The 19552-nt window shown below is 39.0% G+C and overlaps 1 protein-coding gene across 1 annotated transcript in view; it reads left to right on the top strand.

Annotated features, from left to right (window-relative positions):
* PRKAR2B (protein kinase cAMP-dependent type II regulatory subunit beta) overlaps positions 1 to 19552 on the top strand; it is a 120324-nt gene that overhangs the window by 87928 nt on the left and 12844 nt on the right. The window contains exons 5-6 of the mRNA XM_055283637.2: positions 11423 to 11529; positions 16840 to 16993. Of these exons, the coding sequence (XP_055139612.1) occupies positions 11423 to 11529; positions 16840 to 16993 (261 nt within the window). The remainder of the gene's footprint in view (positions 1 to 11422; positions 11530 to 16839; positions 16994 to 19552) is intronic.

Consider the following 19552-nt stretch of genomic DNA (forward strand, 5'->3'; position numbering starts at 1 on the left):
TAAATTTGACCAGACCCAGGATCCATCAGTCACTTCATCTGTCCATTGTCTGAGGGCAGGAACTGTGTCTTTTGTATCTTTGCATCACTCTGTAAGTAGCAGATGGCTCACGGCTCTCTACGCACACTAGGCTCTCAAAAGAAAACATGGGACTGAGACAAGAATGCTTTAAGTTATCCTTTTGTTACAGGAAAGAGGTCCTCATCCAGACCCCAAGAGAGGGTTCTTGGATCTCGCGCAAAAATGAATTCAGGGTGAGTCCGTAAAGTGAAAACAAGTTTATTAAGAAAGTGAAGAAATAAAACAATGGCTACTCCATTGATAGAGCAGCCCCGAGAGCTGCTGGTTGCCCATTTTTATGGTTATTTCTTGATGATATGCTAAACAAGGGGTGGATTATTCATGCCTCCCCTTTTTGATCATATAGGGTAACTTCCTGACATTGCCATGGCATTTGTAAACTGTCATGGTTCTGGTGGGAGTGTGGCAGTGAGGATGACCAGAGGTCACTCTCGTCACCATCTTGGTTTTGGTGGATTTTGGCCAGCTTCTTGACTGCAACCTGTTTTATCAGCAAGATCTTTATGACCTGTATCTTGTGCTGACCTTCAGTCTCATCCTGTGACTTAGAATGCCTTAACCATCTGGGAATGCAGCCCAGTAGGTTTCAGCCTTATTTTACCCAGCTCCTATTCAAGATGGAGTTGCTCTGGTTCATGCACCTCTGACACTTTTACGGTTATCTAAGTATACATATTTAATCCTAAATAATAATTTTTGATAGATTTGTAATAAAATGATGGTGTTTAAGTAATATCTAACTCAAGTCTTGTTAAAAGTTATGCCAGGCTGGGTGTGGTGGCTCACGCCTGTAATCCCAGCACTTTGGGAGGCTGAGGTGGGTGGATCATGAGGTCAGGAGATCGAGCCCATCCAGGCTAACATGGTGAAACACCGTCTCTACTAAAAAAATACAAAAAAATTAGTGCCTGTAGTCCCAGCTACTCGGGAGGCTGAGGCAGGAGAATGGCATGAACCCAGGAGGAGGCGGAGTTTGCAGTGACCTGAGATCACGCCACTGCACTCCAGCCTAGGCAACAGAGCGAGACTCTGTCTCAAAAATAAAAAATAAAAAAAGTTATGCCAAACTCTTAAACATAGTTACAGTCTCATGGTATGAATTCAGTAGTTCAGAGTAGCCCTGATACATCCTTTTCCATTCAAGTTGCTTTGCTCGGTTCATTCAATCCACGTTTGCCGAGTACCGTCACTTACCACCAGTGGGAGTTAGTGCTGAGGAAGCAAAGACCTGGTTCAGTACCCTGAGGTGATATCAAAGCTAGCCTGTGGATCACATGTTCTCTAAGGCAAGGACCAATGTAGTATTTAACTCTTTTGCTCCAGAAGCACACAGAATGCAGTGGTAAAATTAATCCTTAGTTTTACTTAGAGGTAGGCTTTATTCAAGGATTCTGTATTTTTTGACTAGAACTTTACATGGGAGAATTTCAGAGGTCACCAAAAACAGTGCTCTCAAGCTTTAATATGCTGATGTATCATCAGGGGATCTTGTTAAAACGCAGATTTGGATTCTTGTGGTCTGGGGTGGAGCCTGAAAAGTCTGCATTTCTCACAAGCTCCCAGGTAATGTTGATGTTCTTGGCCCACAACATACTTTGAATACCAAGGACTAGAGCTAGATGTGAAAATGTTCAAGTTCAGTATTTGGTTACTGTTACATGTGTTATGTTTGTGTGCTTTCCTATTCAGTGAACCAGTATTTTAATACTTCAGCGGGGACTAAGTCGTGAAATTCTGGTGTCTGTAGGGTTAAGTGACACACAGGCATAAATGAAATCGTTGCTAATTATGCTTCCCTGGGATGTTGTCTCTTCTGTTCTGTCTTCTAAATTAAATTGATCTTCCTTGCCATTTCAACTTTAGCTCTTTAAAAGCATTGTGAAAATTTTGGTTGCATTTAAAATTATTAATATTTAAGAAAGCTTTTGCTAATATAGTCTGGCAAGGAGCATCTTTGCTTAGTGTGATTATTTTGTAAACATAAGAGTTTTTTTAGACTTTTTTTCACTGCTTTGCTGAAGGTCAATATGTATTTTAAAAACCAACACATAGAGGGAAAAAACATCCAGTTTCTGAATTGTCATGATCAAATGTTTTATAGAGAAGAAGCAAATGTATATACATAGTAGTTTTCACAAGACCTTTTTTTTGAATTTGAGCTCAGACCACCTTGAATGACTCCCTTACTATTTAAATCCTTCCAGAGATGATATAGGATGTAAGTAAGTAAAATATATTTTTCTCAGCAAATTACCACCTGGAATAAGACATTTAGCCCAAAACATGGCAGATTGGAGGTTTTAGTTTAAGCTCATATTGTAAAATAGCTTTCTAGTTTTTGGTGGTACACATTATTTACAATAACCCAAATGCGTTTTAATTGAATTACATATTCAGCTCATATAATCTGCTTATCACGCAGCTCCTTTCATTTTAATTTCTTGACTACTCACTATGTTTCAAGACCTGTTTAAGGTGTTGGAGGCCACAAAGATTAGAGATGGTTGTTGTCCTTTTGGAATTTATAATTTAATGAGGGTAAAAACACAACTGCAAAGCATGTTGGGAAAACATGATACATTGCTGTAATATGGTCAGGGCACGGTGAGAAGATGTCTGTCTCTTAGCTTACCCTAATGGTTCAGAAAGCTGGAGAGGTCACTGAGCTGTGCCCTCTGAAAATGAGGAGGGAATCACCAGGTGAGGAAAAGTACCGAGTGTTATCACTAGAGCCTAAAGTGGCAACCGTCCAGTGATGGATGGCCTCCATCTAGTGATGGGAGTGATGGAGCTAAGATGTGGATGCTGTATCGGGAAGGCCCATTCTTTCTCGATTGCTTTGCTGTGGCACTGGACTGCCTTGTAGGCAGTGGGCACAGCTGAAGAGTTTTAGTCAGAGAATGTAACTATCAGATTTATCTAAGGTCACTTTGGTGGTAATGTCAAGGACGGAGTTAAAGAGGGGAGAAAAACAGGGGAAGCAGACAAGAACAAAAGGGTGGAGCCCAGTAAGAAAACGAGGTCATGATCTAGGGAAAAGAAATGGGCCTGAACTCCAGGGAAGGGGGAAAGGGACAGACAGAAAAGAATGGCTTCACAAAAAAGGATTAACAGAACTTGGTACTTGGTGATTGATTTAGTTGGGGATGGAAGGAAGGAATCTAGGATAGCTCCCAATGTCTAGCTGGAGTGACTGCGAAGTTGCTACCTTTTCCTGAAAATGGGAAAACTTGAAGGAGGAAGGGGAAACTAATTAGTAATTAGCAAGAAGAATGATCTTGGCTTTGTGTCTACTATTTCATTTGAATTTCCTGAAGTCATTATTTAGCTTGAAAATCTTGCACTTCCTAGACTTCAGAAAATTTTTCCTTGGAGAGCTGTATATTCGTATGTTGAGCACAGCATTTATAATTATTAATCTCTTTGAAGATACTCTTTTCATGAATATTTTAATGCTCCACTCAGTAGGCCATTTTCCTCCTGAAATATTTCTAATTTGAGGCTAACTGAAATAATTTTCTTAGGCTATATGATAGGCTCTTCCATTAATGAAGAGTAAATTGTTATTTCTTAAGTGAGTCAGAGCCCTTTACTGAGCTAAGTCTTGAATTGGCATTCTGTAGGAGAATTAGATGTGGATTTCCTACAGTAGTTGTCAGTCATCATGATAAGCCTCTGCATATTAAATATTTCCTAAGTTCTTTTCACTCTGTGCATAATTATGGGGAAATTACATTTTGATTGACTAGAACAGACACCTGTCTGTATTTTATCAGGAATTTCTTTTTCATATATCCGTGTATGAATTCTTCAGTTTTATAATGTTTTCAAATGCAGCTAATTCCAACATCACAAAATGGTTACTATAGCAATTTATTTCATCTTTTTTCCCCATTTACATTTAGAGTCAGAACTAATCAATAAAGCTGATGTTCACCCTCTACCTGCCTTAAAAAAGTCAAAATATAAATAGCAAGCAAAACAAAATATCAGTAAATCATTTAATCAACCTTTAGAATTTTGATGGGTGACCATATGTTGCCTGAGTTGATGAACTCATTTGGTTAGAATGGTCCCTGTGGGGCCAATTAGCACTACATCAAGAAAGGTCTGTTTCACTGCTACCTTGGCTTCATCTTCAACCTTGGCTGCAGTTCCACAAAAAGATGCCAGAGCTCACACAGGGACCCAAGGAGGGGATGAAAACCACTTCCTGCAAACCCGTCACCATCATTCTTTCAAAAGTTTTTCTTAGCCCATATGAAGATGTAAAATTATGTTCTCAGTTTAATTAGAGTTGTTTTAATTAATTAAAAAATATAAATCAGTATACATGTAAAACTGACAAACATTCAAAAAGAACAAAAGAGTAGTCAGTGAAAGGAAATCTCCTTTTCACCTCAGCCTCTCAGAAACTCAGTCTCTCAGGAACTATGTTCTTTTATTACTATCTTGTGTATTTTTCCAGGGTCATGCAATGCACATACAAGTGTATTCTTTTTCAAATTTTGGTGGCAGCAGAATAGACACACTGTTACGCCCTGTTCTTTTTTTTTTGAGAGTCTCGCTCTGTTGCCCAGGTTGAAGTGTAGTGGCACGATCGTGGCTCACTGCAACCTCTGCCTCCTGGGTTCAAGTGATTCTCGTACCTCAGCCTTCCGAGTAGCTGGGACTACAGGTGTGCACCACCATGGCCAGCTAATTTTTGTATTTTTAGTAGACAAGGAGTTTCACTATGTTGGCCAGGCTGGTCTGGAACTCCTGGCCTCAAGTGATCTGCCTGCCTCAGCCTCCCAAAGTGCTGGGATTATAGGTGTGAGCCACCGTGCCTGGCCTGCCCTGTTCTTTTCAAATTAAACAATATATCAGTATTTATAGAGGTTCCATATTCTTTTTAAAAAATATTTTCATCGGTATTGTTTATACAAGTTTAAACTAGTAGCTTTTGTGTATTATAAAACTAAATCATGATAACACATTAATGTTTTGCTGTTGCCACTATGTTATAATTGTACATATAACAACAGATTCCAAGTAATCAAAACAATATTTAAAAAGAAGAACAAAGTTGCAGGATTCACATTTCCTAATTTTACAACTTACTGAAAAGCTATGGTAATCAAAACAATATACTGGGCTCGGGTAGACATATAGAACAATTGAATAGAATGGAGAATCTAGAAATAAACGTATATACTTATGGCCAATTGATTTTCCCACAAGAGTGTTAAGACCATTCAATAGAAAATGAATAGTTTCTTCAAGAAATGGTGCTGAATCACTGGATATCCACACACAAAAGAACAAAGCTAGACTCCTTTGCATATACAAGAATTAATTCAGAAGGGATCAAAAGCCAAAGATATAAGAGCTTAAACTATAAAACTCTTGGAAGAAAACAAAGGAGTAAGTCTTTATGGTCTTAGATTTAGCATTGGACTCTTAGACACCAAAAGCATAAGCAGCAAAGAAAAAAGAGATAAATAGGACTTCACACAGATGTAACATTTTTGTACATCAAAGGACATTATTTTAAAAAGTGAAGACAGTGTGCACAAGAAAATTATTTGCCAATCATATATCTGATAAAGATCTAGTATCCAAAATATATAAATAACACAACAATAAAAAGACAAAAATTCCAATTTAGAAATGGGCAAAGTGCTTGAATATACAAATGACTGGCAATCAAAAAATTCTCAACATGGTTAGTCGTTAGAGAAATACAAATCAAAACCACAATGAAATACCACTTCACCCCCACCAGGATAGTTACAATTTTAAAAAAGGAAAATAAAATGGTTAATTTTATGTTATGTGAATTTCACCTCAACAAATTTGTAGTTCCCTCTCACCACTCCTTTTCAACATAGTGCTGAAAGTCCTGGTTAATGCAATAAGACAAGAAAGTGTAGTAAAATGTATTGAGAAGGAAGAAATATGCCTGTCTTTGTTCACAGATGACGTGATTATCTAAGTAGAAAATGGGAAAGGCTTCCAGAGCTAGTAAGTGATTATAACAAGGTTGCAGTATACAAGTTTAATATACAAAAGTTAATCACTTTCCTTTATATCAGCAGTGAACAAGTGGAATTTGAAATTAAAAATACAATACCATTTATATTAACATCCCCCCAAAATGAAATATTTAGATGTAAATCTAACAAAAATACGTATAAGATCTATGCGAGGAAAACTATCAGATTATGAAGGAAATCAAGGAAGAATTTAATAAATGAAGAGATTTCCATGTTCATAGATAGGAAGACCCGGTATTGTCAAGATGTCAGTTTTTCCCAAGTTGATCTGTAGATTCAATGCAGTCCCAACAAACTGATCCTAAAGTTTGGAGAGGCAAAAGACCTAGGAGAGCTAACACAATATTGAAGGAAAAGAACAAAGTTAAAGTACTAGTACTAACTGACTTCAAGACTTAGTATAAAGTGACAGTAATCAAGACAGTATAGTATTGGCAAAAGAATGTATAAATTAATCAGTGGAACAGAACGGAGAACCCAGTAACAGCCCCACTTAAATGCAGTTAACTGATCTTTGACAAAGGAGAAAAGGCAACACAATGAAGTAAAGATAGTCTTTTCAACAAATGGTACTGGAAAAACTAGACGTCTGAAAAATGAATCTAGAAATGGACATTATATTTTTCACAAAAATTAACTCAAAATGGATCACAGATCTAAATGTAAAACACAAAACTATAAAATTCCTAGGCGATAACATGGGAGAAAATCTAGATGACCTTGGATTTGGTGATAACTTTTTAGATGTGACACCAAAGGCACATCCATGAAAGAAAGATTGATAAGCTGGACTTCATTAAAATTAAGTTTCTTTGCTGCAAAAGACACTGTGAGCAGAATGAAAAGACAGGCTCAGACTGGGAGGAAATATTTGCAAAAGACACAGCTGATAAAGGACTGTTACCCAAAATATACAAAGAACTCAACAGTAGTAAACCATCAGATTTAAAAAACGGACCAAAGATGTTAACAGACGCCTCAGTGAAGAAGATATACAAATGGCACACAAGCATATGAACAGATGCTCCACATCACATGTCATCAGGGAAATGCGACTTAAAACAACGAGATGCTACTACACATCTATTAGAATGGCCAAAATTCGGAACACTGACAACACCAAATGCTGGTGAACATAGGTGGTTCAAGAACTCATTGCTGATGAGAATGCAAAATGCAAAATAGTACAGCCACTTCTGAAGATTGTTTAGTGGTGTCTCTTACAACTCAACATACTCTTACCATCCTCTCCAATAGTCATGCTCCTTGGTATTTACCCAAAGGAGTTGAAAACTTAGGTCCACACAGAAACCTGTACACAGATATTTGTAGCAGCTTTATTCAAAATTGCCAAAACTTGGAAGCAACCAAGATGTTGTTCAGTGTGTGAATGGATAAATAAACTGGTACATCTGGACAGTGGACAAATGAGTGATCTAGTTATGAAAAGACATGGAAGACATGGAAGAACCTTAAATGCATAATACTAAGTGAAAGAAGCCAATGTGGAAAGGCTATGTGCTGCATGATTCCAACTATTTAACGTTCTGGAAAAGGCAAAATTATTTGCAAGGCAGCCCTTGTCACTGCTAGACAGCTCTCATTCCTAGGCAGGTCTTTATATTCTGCCAAAATCTCCATGAAACTTCCACCCAACAGTCCCAGTTATGGCCTCTAGAACTACTGATGTCATGGTTTGAACAGAAGATAACTGGTGTATTCTCATATAGGTCTTCTTTTCTGTCACCTAAATGCCTTGTTTCCTGAAATTCCCCCATTGCAGGTTTTCACATTTCTTGATTACCCTTCTTTGAGTGTTCTCTCGCTGCCAGTGACTCCTTTGAAAGACAGATGTCTGAAAATCCCTACATGCCTACAGCAGCAGAGCTTTTTGGTGAATGGATATATGACAGCTTATTTATCCAGTGCCCTGTTGATAAGCTATTAGTTTGTTTCCAGTCTTCTGCTATTGTGATGCAAAGAAAAATGGTGATGCATTTTATAAATACCAGTGTAATAACTTCCTAGAAAAGGAACAGTGAGGTGGAAGATTATGCATATCTGAAATTTTATTAAATTTTGACAAATTGCTTTTTTAGAGTTTGTTCCATTTTACCTTCTCACCGGAAGTCTGTGTGAGAATGCCTCTTTTCCTACACGGTCTCCAACACAGTGTGATATTCTAACATTTGTATTTTTTTGAATCTGGCGAGTGAAAAGTGGCATCTCATTTGGATTTTAATTTGGATTTCTCTTCATTTTGAGAGAAGTTGAGTAGCTTTTCATGTTTTTAAGAATCCCTCTTTCTCTTTTCTGGAAGCTTTGCAGATCTTTTATCTTTAATGTTCTAAAAAATACATTATTTCATCCTAGTGTGGGGATTTATGGTCATTGATTGTGCTGGGCACTTGAGTGTGCCCTTTTGGTCTGAAAACCTGTGTCCTTTGGGTCTAGAAAATTCATCTTGTATTGTTTGTATTTCTTCCTTTTTGTTTTCTCTGTTACTGTCTCTGGCACTCATTTCTTTTCATCTCTTTATTGACTTTTTTTGAGGTGTTTGTTTTTAATTTATCTTCTTACTCTTTTATTTACCTTTAAAAAATTGTAATGGTGGATACATGTCTTTATATATTTGTCAAACCCATAGAATGTACAACACCAAGAGCAAACTCTAATATAAACTATGGACTTTGAATGATAATGATGTCAGTGTAGATTCATCAGTTGTAACAAATGTGCCACTCTGTTGGAGGATGTTTATCGTGGGGGAGTCTGTTTATTGTCGGGGAGTCTGTGTCATGTGTTGGGGCAGAGGATATGTGGAGTATGTCTATACTTTCTGATTAATGTTCCTATGAGCTTAAAACTGCTCTAAAAAATTCTATTTTATTTTTTATTTTTGAGACAGAGTCTTACTCTGTTGCCCAGGGTGGAGTGCAGTGGAACAGTCATGGCTCACTGCAGCCTCAACCTCCCAGGCTCAAGCAATCCTCCAGTCTTGGCCTCTTCTGAGTAGCTGAGACTACTCATTTTTTTGAGACAGAGTCTCACTCTGTTGCCAAGCTGGAGCACAGTGGTGTGATTACGGCTCACTGCAGCCTCAACCTCCCAGGCTCAAGCAATCCTCCAATCTCGGCCTCTCCTGAGTAGCTGAGACTACTCATTTTTTTGAGACAGAGTCTCACTCTGTTGCCCAGGCTGGAGCGCAGTGGTGCGATCACGGCTCACGGAAGCCTCAACCTCCCAGGCTTAAGCAGTCCTCCGACCTCAGCCTCCCAAAGTAGCTGAGACGACAAGTGTGCGCCACCATGCCCAGCTTATTTTTTTTGGTAGAGACGGGGTTTTGCCATGTTGCCCAGGCTTCTCTCAAACTCCTGGGCTGAAGCAATCTGCCTGCCTTGGCCTCCAAAAGTGCTGGGATTACAGCCGTGAGCCACTGCACCCTGCCAAAAAAATCTATTTTAAAGAAAAAAAATGAGAATCATATTTTTAATTTCCAAGCTACCCATTTTTCTCTGATTTGCTCTTTTCCTAACTATCGTATTTTTTTTTGGTCTCATGAATATAATATCATCTTAAATGTCTCTGCAAAAGCTCTCTACAGTTCCTGAAATATCTATCTCATGTATTGTCATTTTGCTGTTTATCTTAGTCTTGTAGGCTACCAGGGAAGCAACATAAAGCTGATTTAGAGCTCTGAGTAAGTAGGGCAGGCCTGTCAACCAGTGCACTGTTTAGCTTGAGCTGACAGGGAGCCAGCTGTTACATTGGGGAACCCCTAAGTCCTACCAAATGAAGGTTTTTGTTCTAGGGCACCAGTGTTCACAGTATCTGTTCTAGTTCTAATTTGTTTAGTTTCTCTCTGATCTTTTGTCTGGGAAGAGCTGAGGGTCCACATTTGGCTGCTAGGCATTCTGTATTAGAGTAGAGGGATTTTGAAGGAAGGTGTCAACTATCTCTGCAGGACTTTAAATCAGTCCGCTTGTCTTTAGCTTCGTGTCTCAGTCCCATGCTGGCAGAACCAGATATTACCCACTTTGGAGCCTCCTGGTGCTCCTCAAGGTATGTTGGCCCCTCCACACTGCAGTCTCACCTGTGTACTTGGAGCAGCTCTCTCTGCCACGTGTTACTTACCTTCGCCCTGAAACTCTGTCATCCATCAGTTGTCCCTTCCTGTACTCTATACTATTGTAGATTCATATCTTCATATGCCTTGTAATGTTTTCATGCGGTCTCAAAAGGGAGAGAATCACATGTGATCTGTTATCCTCTTTATCCAGAATATCTTGTTTCTTCAACCTGTGTTTTCCACTTGCATCTTTTTTCCCCTTTGAATCTATCTTCAACTCCTTAGTTTATGTATAATAGTAATTGATTTTGGCATGGGCAGTTAGCATTATACCTTTTGTATGCCCATAAGGAGTCACCTGACCAAGGGCTCAGAGCTAATAAGTAGCAGAACAAATAACCCTCTAAATCTTTAGACTTTCCCTTGTATTGTATTATTTCCTCATATCCATTTATTCTGTCTTTTCAAAGTTCTTTGAATTATTCCTGTATTTGTTCTGATTAAAGATTTCTTTCACCACCTACTTTATTCTCATCAGTTTGAAATTTATCCTTGAGCCTTGTCAGTCACACTTTGACAGAATAAAAATTTTACATAGTTTAAATAGTTGTTGAATAATATTTTTGATGTTTCTGACAAATCTGCCCTAGTGAGCTCAGTGGATGCAGCTTGAAGCCAACCTTAATGACAGTGAATAGTGACAGAATATTTGCCACAGTCATTTTTGGTTTACTTTGTTGTTTTTCTTTTTTGTTCTGTTTTGATTTTGGTGCTAAAGCAAAAAGAAGATTGGAATCAGGATCTAAATTCACCAAGTATTTAGGTTATCTGTACACAAATTTTAGTGTTGACTAATATAAGGAAGTTTTTAAAAATGGGTATCTTTAAAAGAAATTTGAAGTAATTCCTTACTATCCTGATCCTTTTTAGTTGCTAAGATTATATTTCACAAGGTATATGGTGGTTTTGTGGTTAAATTTTCATTTTAAAGTGGCGATAGTTGCAAATATTCTAAAATAGACTAATTATAATTACTTTCATTCAAATACTGAATATGAGAGTATATAATCATCTTATTTGTATGTGGTAAGAGACTACTGTGTATTTTTCTGACAACATTTAATGGTAGTTATGATATTTCCATTTCTTTGGACTTGTTCACAGAAATATGACTGTGGTTACTTAAGAAAACATGTTCTAGATAAAGATTATATCCCATCTTTTTTAAAAATAGGAGCAGATGTCTCAAGTATTAGATGCCATGTTTGAAAAATTGGTCAAAGATGGGGAGCATGTAATTGATCAAGGTGACGATGGTGACAACTTTTATGTAATTGATAGGTAAGTTTTGCTCAACCTTACTATTGAAATTTAAAGAAGCTTTTGTGTAAAATCTCAACCATTATTATGGCAACTGACAGGTTAATATAGGATAGTTGTTATTGCCGCTACTCTTATTACTACATAATAGGCACTGTAAACCTGTTGTGAGTACATGCAGTGAAACCACAGTGGATCATGAAAAGAGACATAGTTTATAGAGGAACTAATGACTTTTGGTTAGTCTAATCTGTAAATGTTAGTCATTTAACGTGAGCATCTTCATTTGCTAAATTCTAATTGCTAGATATTGTGTAGTAGTATTAGTATGTACTAGATGCCTATTACAGTGAGAACAGCAGTATAATATATTATCTAAGATGTTAATTCACAGTAGACCTCAATTGGTATTTCTTAAAAGGTTCTTTTTTTATAAACTATATAAAACATGCTCATGGTTTAAAAAATTCAAAATTGGCAGAGTGTGGTGGCTCAGGCCTGCAGTCTCAGCACTTTGGGAAGCCGAGGCCAGTGGATCACTTGAGGTCAGGAGTTCAAGACCAGCCTGACCAACATGGTGAAACCCCGTCTGTACTAAATACAAGAAAAATTAGCCAGGCGTGGTGGTGCACACCTGTAATCCCAGCTACTTGGGAGGCTGAGGCAGGAGAATTGCTTGAACCCGGCAGGTGGAGGTTGCAGTGAGCCGATATTGTGCCATTTGCACTACAGCCTGGGCAACAAGAGTGAAACTCCATCTTAAATAATAACAATAAATAAAAAAAAATAGAAAATGCAAATATTTCACAGGGGGATAAGGTGAAAAGTCTTTCTTCCTACTGCTTTAACATCATCCAGTCCATATAGTAAGTAGTTTGGGCATCCTTCCAAGAATTGTATATTATTATATTTGTCTTAAAAAAAACTGTAATTATTTAAAGAAGTCTTGGATTTATGTTGAAAATCTGTTTTCAGGAAATTTAAGTTGTGCTTTACCTCATCATAGAACAATGTGCCTTATGCAATAGATGAATCCTGAAATCTAACAGCAGAGCAGCCTGAGCTGAGTCCTTATTTCTTCACTTTTGTAAAACAATGATAAGTGTTCATGAGACAGTTGGCATCCCTGACCCCTCCCCTTGTGTGTGGAACGCATGTCGTCTCCCAGCCTGACTTAATGGGTTACGTTTGCTCTCTGGGCTGGGTTGTGTTCACCTCAAAGGTCTTGGTGAAAATGACCTGTTTGGTCTCCCGAAGCCTCATTTTGTTATTTTGGCTCTGTGGGTGATATCTTTCATGCGTCAGTCGCACATGCTGTTTCAATCAAGAGTTTTCACTGATTCTCCCATTCCCTCATCCCTAATGCCTGGTGACCTGTGGCTGAAGCACTAGCCAGGATTTTAGAATAGAATAAACCAGTTATCTATATGTGAATCAAAATAATGATTTTTATATCATTAATAGCTTTCATCAGTGAAGCACCTCAGAAATGCACCTAAGTGTGTTTAATTGTAGAGGTGTATGAGAAACCCTAACCCTCTACGATCTTAATCATTTAGTGGGGATTTTTGACTTTCAAAACTGCCTTACATTTGTATATAGTCTATTCGCTTTTCAGTTAGATAGTCACCCATTTGGTAGATGAAAACATGCAGGCACACAGAAGTGACAGCACTTGGTTCAGATCACCCAAATGACTGGCGTAGAGCCAACTCCACAGCCAGGTCTCCTGCCCTGTTCATGCTCTTTCTGGGGGTTCTTGCCTGCCGGAGGCCTTACATTATCAGAGAAGAAACCTGTGTGAAAAAACAGCCCAAGGTTTTTTTTTTTTTTTTTAAAACAGTCTTGCTCTGTTGCCCAGGCTGGAGTGCAGTGGTGCGATCTCAGCCCACTGCAACCTCTGCCTCCCAGTTTCAAGTGATTCTTCTGCCTCAGCCTGCGGAGTAGCTGGGACTACAGGTACCCACCACCACACCCAGCTAATTTTTGTATTTTCAGTAGAGACGAGGTATCACCATGTTGGTCGGGCTGGTCTCGAATTCCTGACTTCAGGTGATCCGCCTGCCTTGGCTTCCCAAAGTGCTGGGGTTGCAAGTGTAAGTCAGTGTGCCTGGCCTAGCCTGCGGTATTTTAACAGACTTTAGACTGATGTGATTTCAACTGGACTGGTAGCTCATTTTACTTCTCCTCAGCACATTTGGCTTTGTTTTACCCTATTCAAAGTAGCGAGTGTAGAGAACAGTTTCAGCGCAAAAGTATAAATAGTGTAAATCGAAGAGTTTAATCTGTATAGCATTGCTAGTCTGAAAATCTGAAATGCTCCAAACTGCAAAGCATTTTGAGCATCAACATGATGGCATAAGTGGAAATTCCACACCTGACCTCATGTGTTGGTTTACAGTCAAAATGCAGGCACACAACAGCTTATTCAGCATCCCGGAAGGGGTTAGTGTGCAATGTACAGTAACTTTAATCAGAATACAGCATTGTAGGTGGAGACTGCAAGCCTGCCATTGTTTGTGGTTGCTCTTGTTTGGCAGCCAGTGCCGGTATTCTGGGGATGCTACTGTGCTGCTTAGTTGCCCCAAACACATTATTTTTTACTGTATTAATGGTATGTCATATTTTTTACTGTTAGGTATTTATGTGTGAATACAAGTAAAAAATGATGGCTTATTGGTAGCATATAAATTCAGAGTCAAGAATGATGGTAATGCTGAACAACCACAGATTGTCCACCTGGGTGGCTGAGATAATGGCCCCTTTGCTTTCTGATGGTTCAGTGTACACAAATTTGGTTTCATGCACAAAATTACTTAAAATATTAAATAAAATTATCCTCAGGCTGTGTGTATAAGGTATATAGGAAACAAATTAATTTTGTATTTAGATTTGGGTCTCATTCCCAAGATACCTCATTCTATATATGCAAATATTCTAAAATCTGAAAATGTGTAAAATCTATAACGCTTCTGGTCCCAAGAATTTTGGATGAGGGAAACTCAGCCTGTACTTGAAAAATGATTATCCGTGGGACAAATTCTAGGAGTTTCCCTTGAAACAGTCATTCTATCCATGAATTACATTGAAAACCAATTCTTTTATTTATTTATTTATTTATTTTTGAGATGGAGTCTCGCTCTTGTTGCCCAGGCTGGAGTGCAGTGGCGCGATCTCAGCTCACTGTACCCTCTGCCCTCCTGGGTTCAAGCGATTCTCCTGCCTCAGCCTCCCGAGTAGCTGGGATTAACAGGTGTCTCCCACCATGCCCGGCTAATTTTTTTGTATTTTTAGTAGAGACGGGGTTTCACCATGCTGGCCAGGCTGGTCTCAAACTCCTGACCTTGTGAGCTGCCCCCCTCAGCCTCCCAAAGTGCTGGGATTACAGGCGTGAGCCACTGCGCCTGGCCACGAAAACCAATTATTTTCTTACTTAATAATATCTACTGTCTGTCATGTTTCTGCTGTTATTGCTTCTTTATTATTAATCCTTTCCTTTCTTTTTTGGAGGGGCAGAGAGTGTGTTTCACTTTCTTGCCTAGGCTGGAGTGCAGTGGCGCAGTCACAGCTCACTGCAGCCTTGAACTCCTGGGCCCAAGCAGTCCTCTTGCCTCAGCCTCCAAGTAGCTAGGAGTACAGGCATGTGCCACCATACTTGACTAATTTTTTGGTTTTTTGTAGAGACAGAGTCTTGCTATGTTGCCCAGGCTGGTCTTGAACTCCTGGCTTCAAATGATCCTCCCACCTTGGCCTCCCAAAGCATTGGAATTACAGGCATGAGGTACCAGGCCTGGCCCATAATAATTTTCTAATGTTAAAAGCCACTTTTTAAAATTTTTTTTAGCAGCACATCCCCACCCTTTGTCTTTGTTAGGGTTTAGTCGACAGAATAAAGCCAAAGAATTTTTTCTATCTGCCCTCACAGGTGCAAGCCTTGAAAGCATGTTCTCTGATAAAATACAGTATGTGGAAAGTCAGTCATCCACACGAAGAATGCAATTTACGTGAAAATAGGGTCTGGGTAATATGAAGTGCAGTGACATGCAAACTGAACCTTATTTGCCTAGAAAAAGAACCCCAGTTAAAAGATAAGCACCAAAAAACTATAAAAAGACCAGAGTTAGATATCTAGTCTGAATTTCTACTTTTTAACTTTAGAATGGGGGTTGATCTAAAGTAAAGGGCCAGAGAGTAAATATTTTCGGCTTTGCAGGCCAATATGTTCTCTGTTGTAACTACTCAACTCTGCAGTTGTAGCATAAAACCAGCCATAGATAACACATAAACAAACAAGAGTGTTTACATTGCAGTGAAACTTTATTTACAAAAGCAGATAGCCAGTTTGTGGGCTATAGTTTGCCAACCTCTGCTATAGATTATAAAGGACCCTAGTAAGTTTTGTAGAGTAGTGGCTAACCAAATTGCTATAGCTAGATTCTTTTTAAAAAGTTATTTTCTTCTGATCACAACAGTAATAATATGTTCATGTTACAAACAGAAACTCTTAAATTAGATAGCCAATGTGCCTAGAATTCCTCACTATTCTTATGCTCTTAGATAACTACAGTCAGTGGTTTGATAAATGTTTCTTCAGATGATTTTCTTTCTTTTTTTTAAGGTTAATTTTTTTTAGAGATGGGATCTTGCTATGTTGCCCAGGCTGGTCTTGAACTCCTAGGCTCAAGTGATCCTCCTACCTTGGACTTCCAAATTGCTGGAATTACAGGTGTAAGTAAGCCACCACACCCAGCCTCTTCAGATGATTTTTTTGTTGTTGTTGAGATGGAGTTTTGCTCTTGTCACCCAGGCTGGAGTGCAATGGCACAATCTTGCCTCACTGCAACCTCTGTCTCCCAGGTTCAAGCGATTCTCCTGCCTCAGCCTCCCGAGTAGCTGAGATTATGGGATCCCGCCATCACACCTGGCTAATATTTTGTATTTTTAGTAGAGACAGGGTTTCACCACGTTGGCCAGGCTGGTCTCAAACTCCTAACCTCAGGTGATCCGCCTACCTCAGCCTCCCAAAGTGCTGTGATTACAGGCGTGAGGCCCGGCCTCTCCAAATGGTTTTTTATGCATATACTATTTGGTTGTAGTCTTTAGTTATAGTTTTATCATTCGTTGTTCCAAATTTTTATTGTTTAGTCCCATTTTTCCCAGCAGGCACATGGTCTGGAACAGATGGCACCGATTGATTCCCCTTTATTGTCATCAGAGGGGATAAACAGGCTGGAAATAAGATTTTTATTTCACAGGGTTCTTTTCTGAAATAATGTTTTATTTTAATGAGATTTTATTTGAATTAACCTCCAATCTACATATGTCCAACAGAGGCACATTTGATATTTATGTGAAATGTGATGGTGTTGGAAGATGTGTTGGTAACTATGATAATCGTGGGAGTTTTGGCGAACTGGCCTTAATGTATAATACACCCAGAGCAGCTACAATCACTGCTACCTCTCCTGGTGCTCTGTGGGGTTTGGTGAGTAAAATATTTATTTGACCTGAATGTTATGATTTGTAGCAATTGCTATGACAGTGTTACAAATTGCCACATGTAGTATTTTAATTTAAACATCATCAGTCATCAGGTAATTTATTAAGCAGCCACTGAATGCTGAACTGTAGGGCACTAAGACTGCACTAAGTCAGATCCTCATGTCATTGCCCCCACTCCTCCAGTCCAGTCAGGAGCTTGGGACCTGGTGGCCCAGGAAAGACACTCAGATTCCGAATGCTCCTGTCTTACCCACTCTTAGAAAATAACCAGCCGTACAAACGCAGCCTTCAGTACTTTTTCTCAGATAGCTTTCTGAGGTAAGTATTATAATCTGATTAAGTAGTGGCTCCCAGAGTGTGGTCCCCTGAACACTGGCAGCTGTATCACTTGGGAACTTTTTAGAAATGCCCATTCTGGGGCCTCACCCACTGATTCTGACCTACTGCATCAGAAATTCGGAGTTTGAGAAACCAGTATAAAAGGATGCTCTTGGTGCTATAAATTGATTGGTAACTACTCTGCATTTAAAAGCAGATGTGTAGGGAAAAAATGCTTGGTGGCTGTGCCCATGTGCCCCACATCAGAATTACCTGGAGTATTTTTTAAAAATCCTCTTACCTAGCCGGGCGCGGTGGCTCAAGCCTGTAATCCCAGCACTTTGGGAGGCCGAGGCGGGCGGATCACGAGGTCAGGAGATCGAGACCACGGTGAAACCCCATCTCTACTAAAAATACAAAAAATTAGCCGGGTGCGGTGGCGGGCGCCTGTAGTCCCAGCTACTCAGGAGGCTGAGGCAGGAGAATGGCATGAACCCAGGAGGCGGAGCTTGCAGTGAGCTGCGATTGCGCCACTGCACTCCAGCCTGGGCGACAGAGCGAGACTCCGTCTCAAAAAAAAAAAAAGAAAATCCTCTTACCTAGACCTCACCGCAGGCAAATTGATCAGAATCTTCAGCACTGGGACCTGAGCATTAGTACTTTTAAATATATTTCTTAATATGGTATTCCCGCAAGGCTTAAAAGCTGGTTTAAAGGTACATTCGGGCAATATTTTCACATATGATAGGATGCAAATTATTAGGCACTGCTGAAGCTGCATCTGGAGGATTGTATTTAAGGTAGTGATTCTCAAACTTTAATATGCTTACAAATCACCTGGGAATCCAGTTACAATGCAGATTCTGATTCAGTGGTTCTGGGGTGAGGCCCATGATTTTTGCATTTCTCATCAGCTCCCAGGAGATGGCAGTACTGCCTGATGTCAGGCCAAACTTTGAACAGCATAGATTTAGGGAAATGTGTACAGTATATGTATTTTCTTTTAAAATTGTTGAAAATAGCCTACCCACTAGTTTTGACATGGATTTATTGGGTTATTTCTCTCAAATCCTTTTGTGGAAAGAGAAGAGGTTGAAGTAAATAAGAAGTCTGTTAACAGTCTCATTTCCAAGGACTACTGTATATAGCATTACAGAAGTCACACATTATTTAGTCACAGTTCAGTATTTGACTCTGAAGTCAATTCAGCTGATAAAAATATCTCTTGATCAAAGAGACGACATTTTACATTTCTTTTAATTGGAACCAGTTATTATATACTTATTTAAAAATGTGATGAGTCACTTTTTTAAGGTTCAGAAGAAAAGCTGAATTGTCTTAGGGAAAAGGAAACATCATCTGAAGTGTTTTAAGAACTGTCAGCGATTTGAATACCCAAAGTCAGCAAAGAAAAAACTTCAAACCAGGACAGTCCTTCACCCACAGAAGTGTTTGTTTGCCTGTCATTAAAGTGGTGGGATAAATCTAGCATCTGCCATGACCTGTTTTATTCAGGAAGGTTTAGTTTTCAAATGTAGTCATTCCAGTGGGGTTGCCATTCAGATTCAGATTGTCAGATTGTCACACAGTGAGGAAACTGCCTCCTTCCACATCTTCAGAATAAGATCAACTATTTTATAGGTTGGCCTCTTTGAATACTGATAGTTTTTAGCCCTTGTAGAAACCTTAATGGGGTATAAAAGACCCAGAATTTCCTAGTGCACGTACTACTTAAGTTCCTAAGATAGGATTAAGCATTTCCAGAGATTTTTAGTAGTCTATACGTTATTAAATTTTATAAAAATGGGCAGTTTGTGATAATCCTCCTGACATATAATAGCTTTCTAAAAAAGTTAGAATAATTAACATAATTACTTAGTATTTCAAGCCTACTTTTTAAGGGTGACTTGACTAATAACTATAATAACTCCTTCTCAGGGAGAGTCGAGTAGAAAATAAATTTTTCTTTTAAGGTCAACAGACTGGAGGTCTGCCTTATAAATACAGGTGTGTAAAGATAAGCATAAAAAGCCCAAGAGAAAAGTCCATTGCAGAACAGTCTCACTCCGTAAATAATATTTGGTCACTGTTAGCCTTAGGGCTAACATGATCTACGTGACTGTACTGATGATTTGGAAAGGTGATTTTTGAAATGGCTTCAGGATGAAAGTATTCGAAATTCTGGACTTTATGTGTCACAGTGGGTGTGAAGAGACAGGTTACT

Source organism: Symphalangus syndactylus, chromosome 6 (genome assembly GCF_028878055.3).
Source record: "Symphalangus syndactylus isolate Jambi chromosome 6, NHGRI_mSymSyn1-v2.1_pri, whole genome shotgun sequence".
Lineage (NCBI taxonomy): Eukaryota > Metazoa > Chordata > Mammalia > Primates > Hylobatidae > Symphalangus > Symphalangus syndactylus.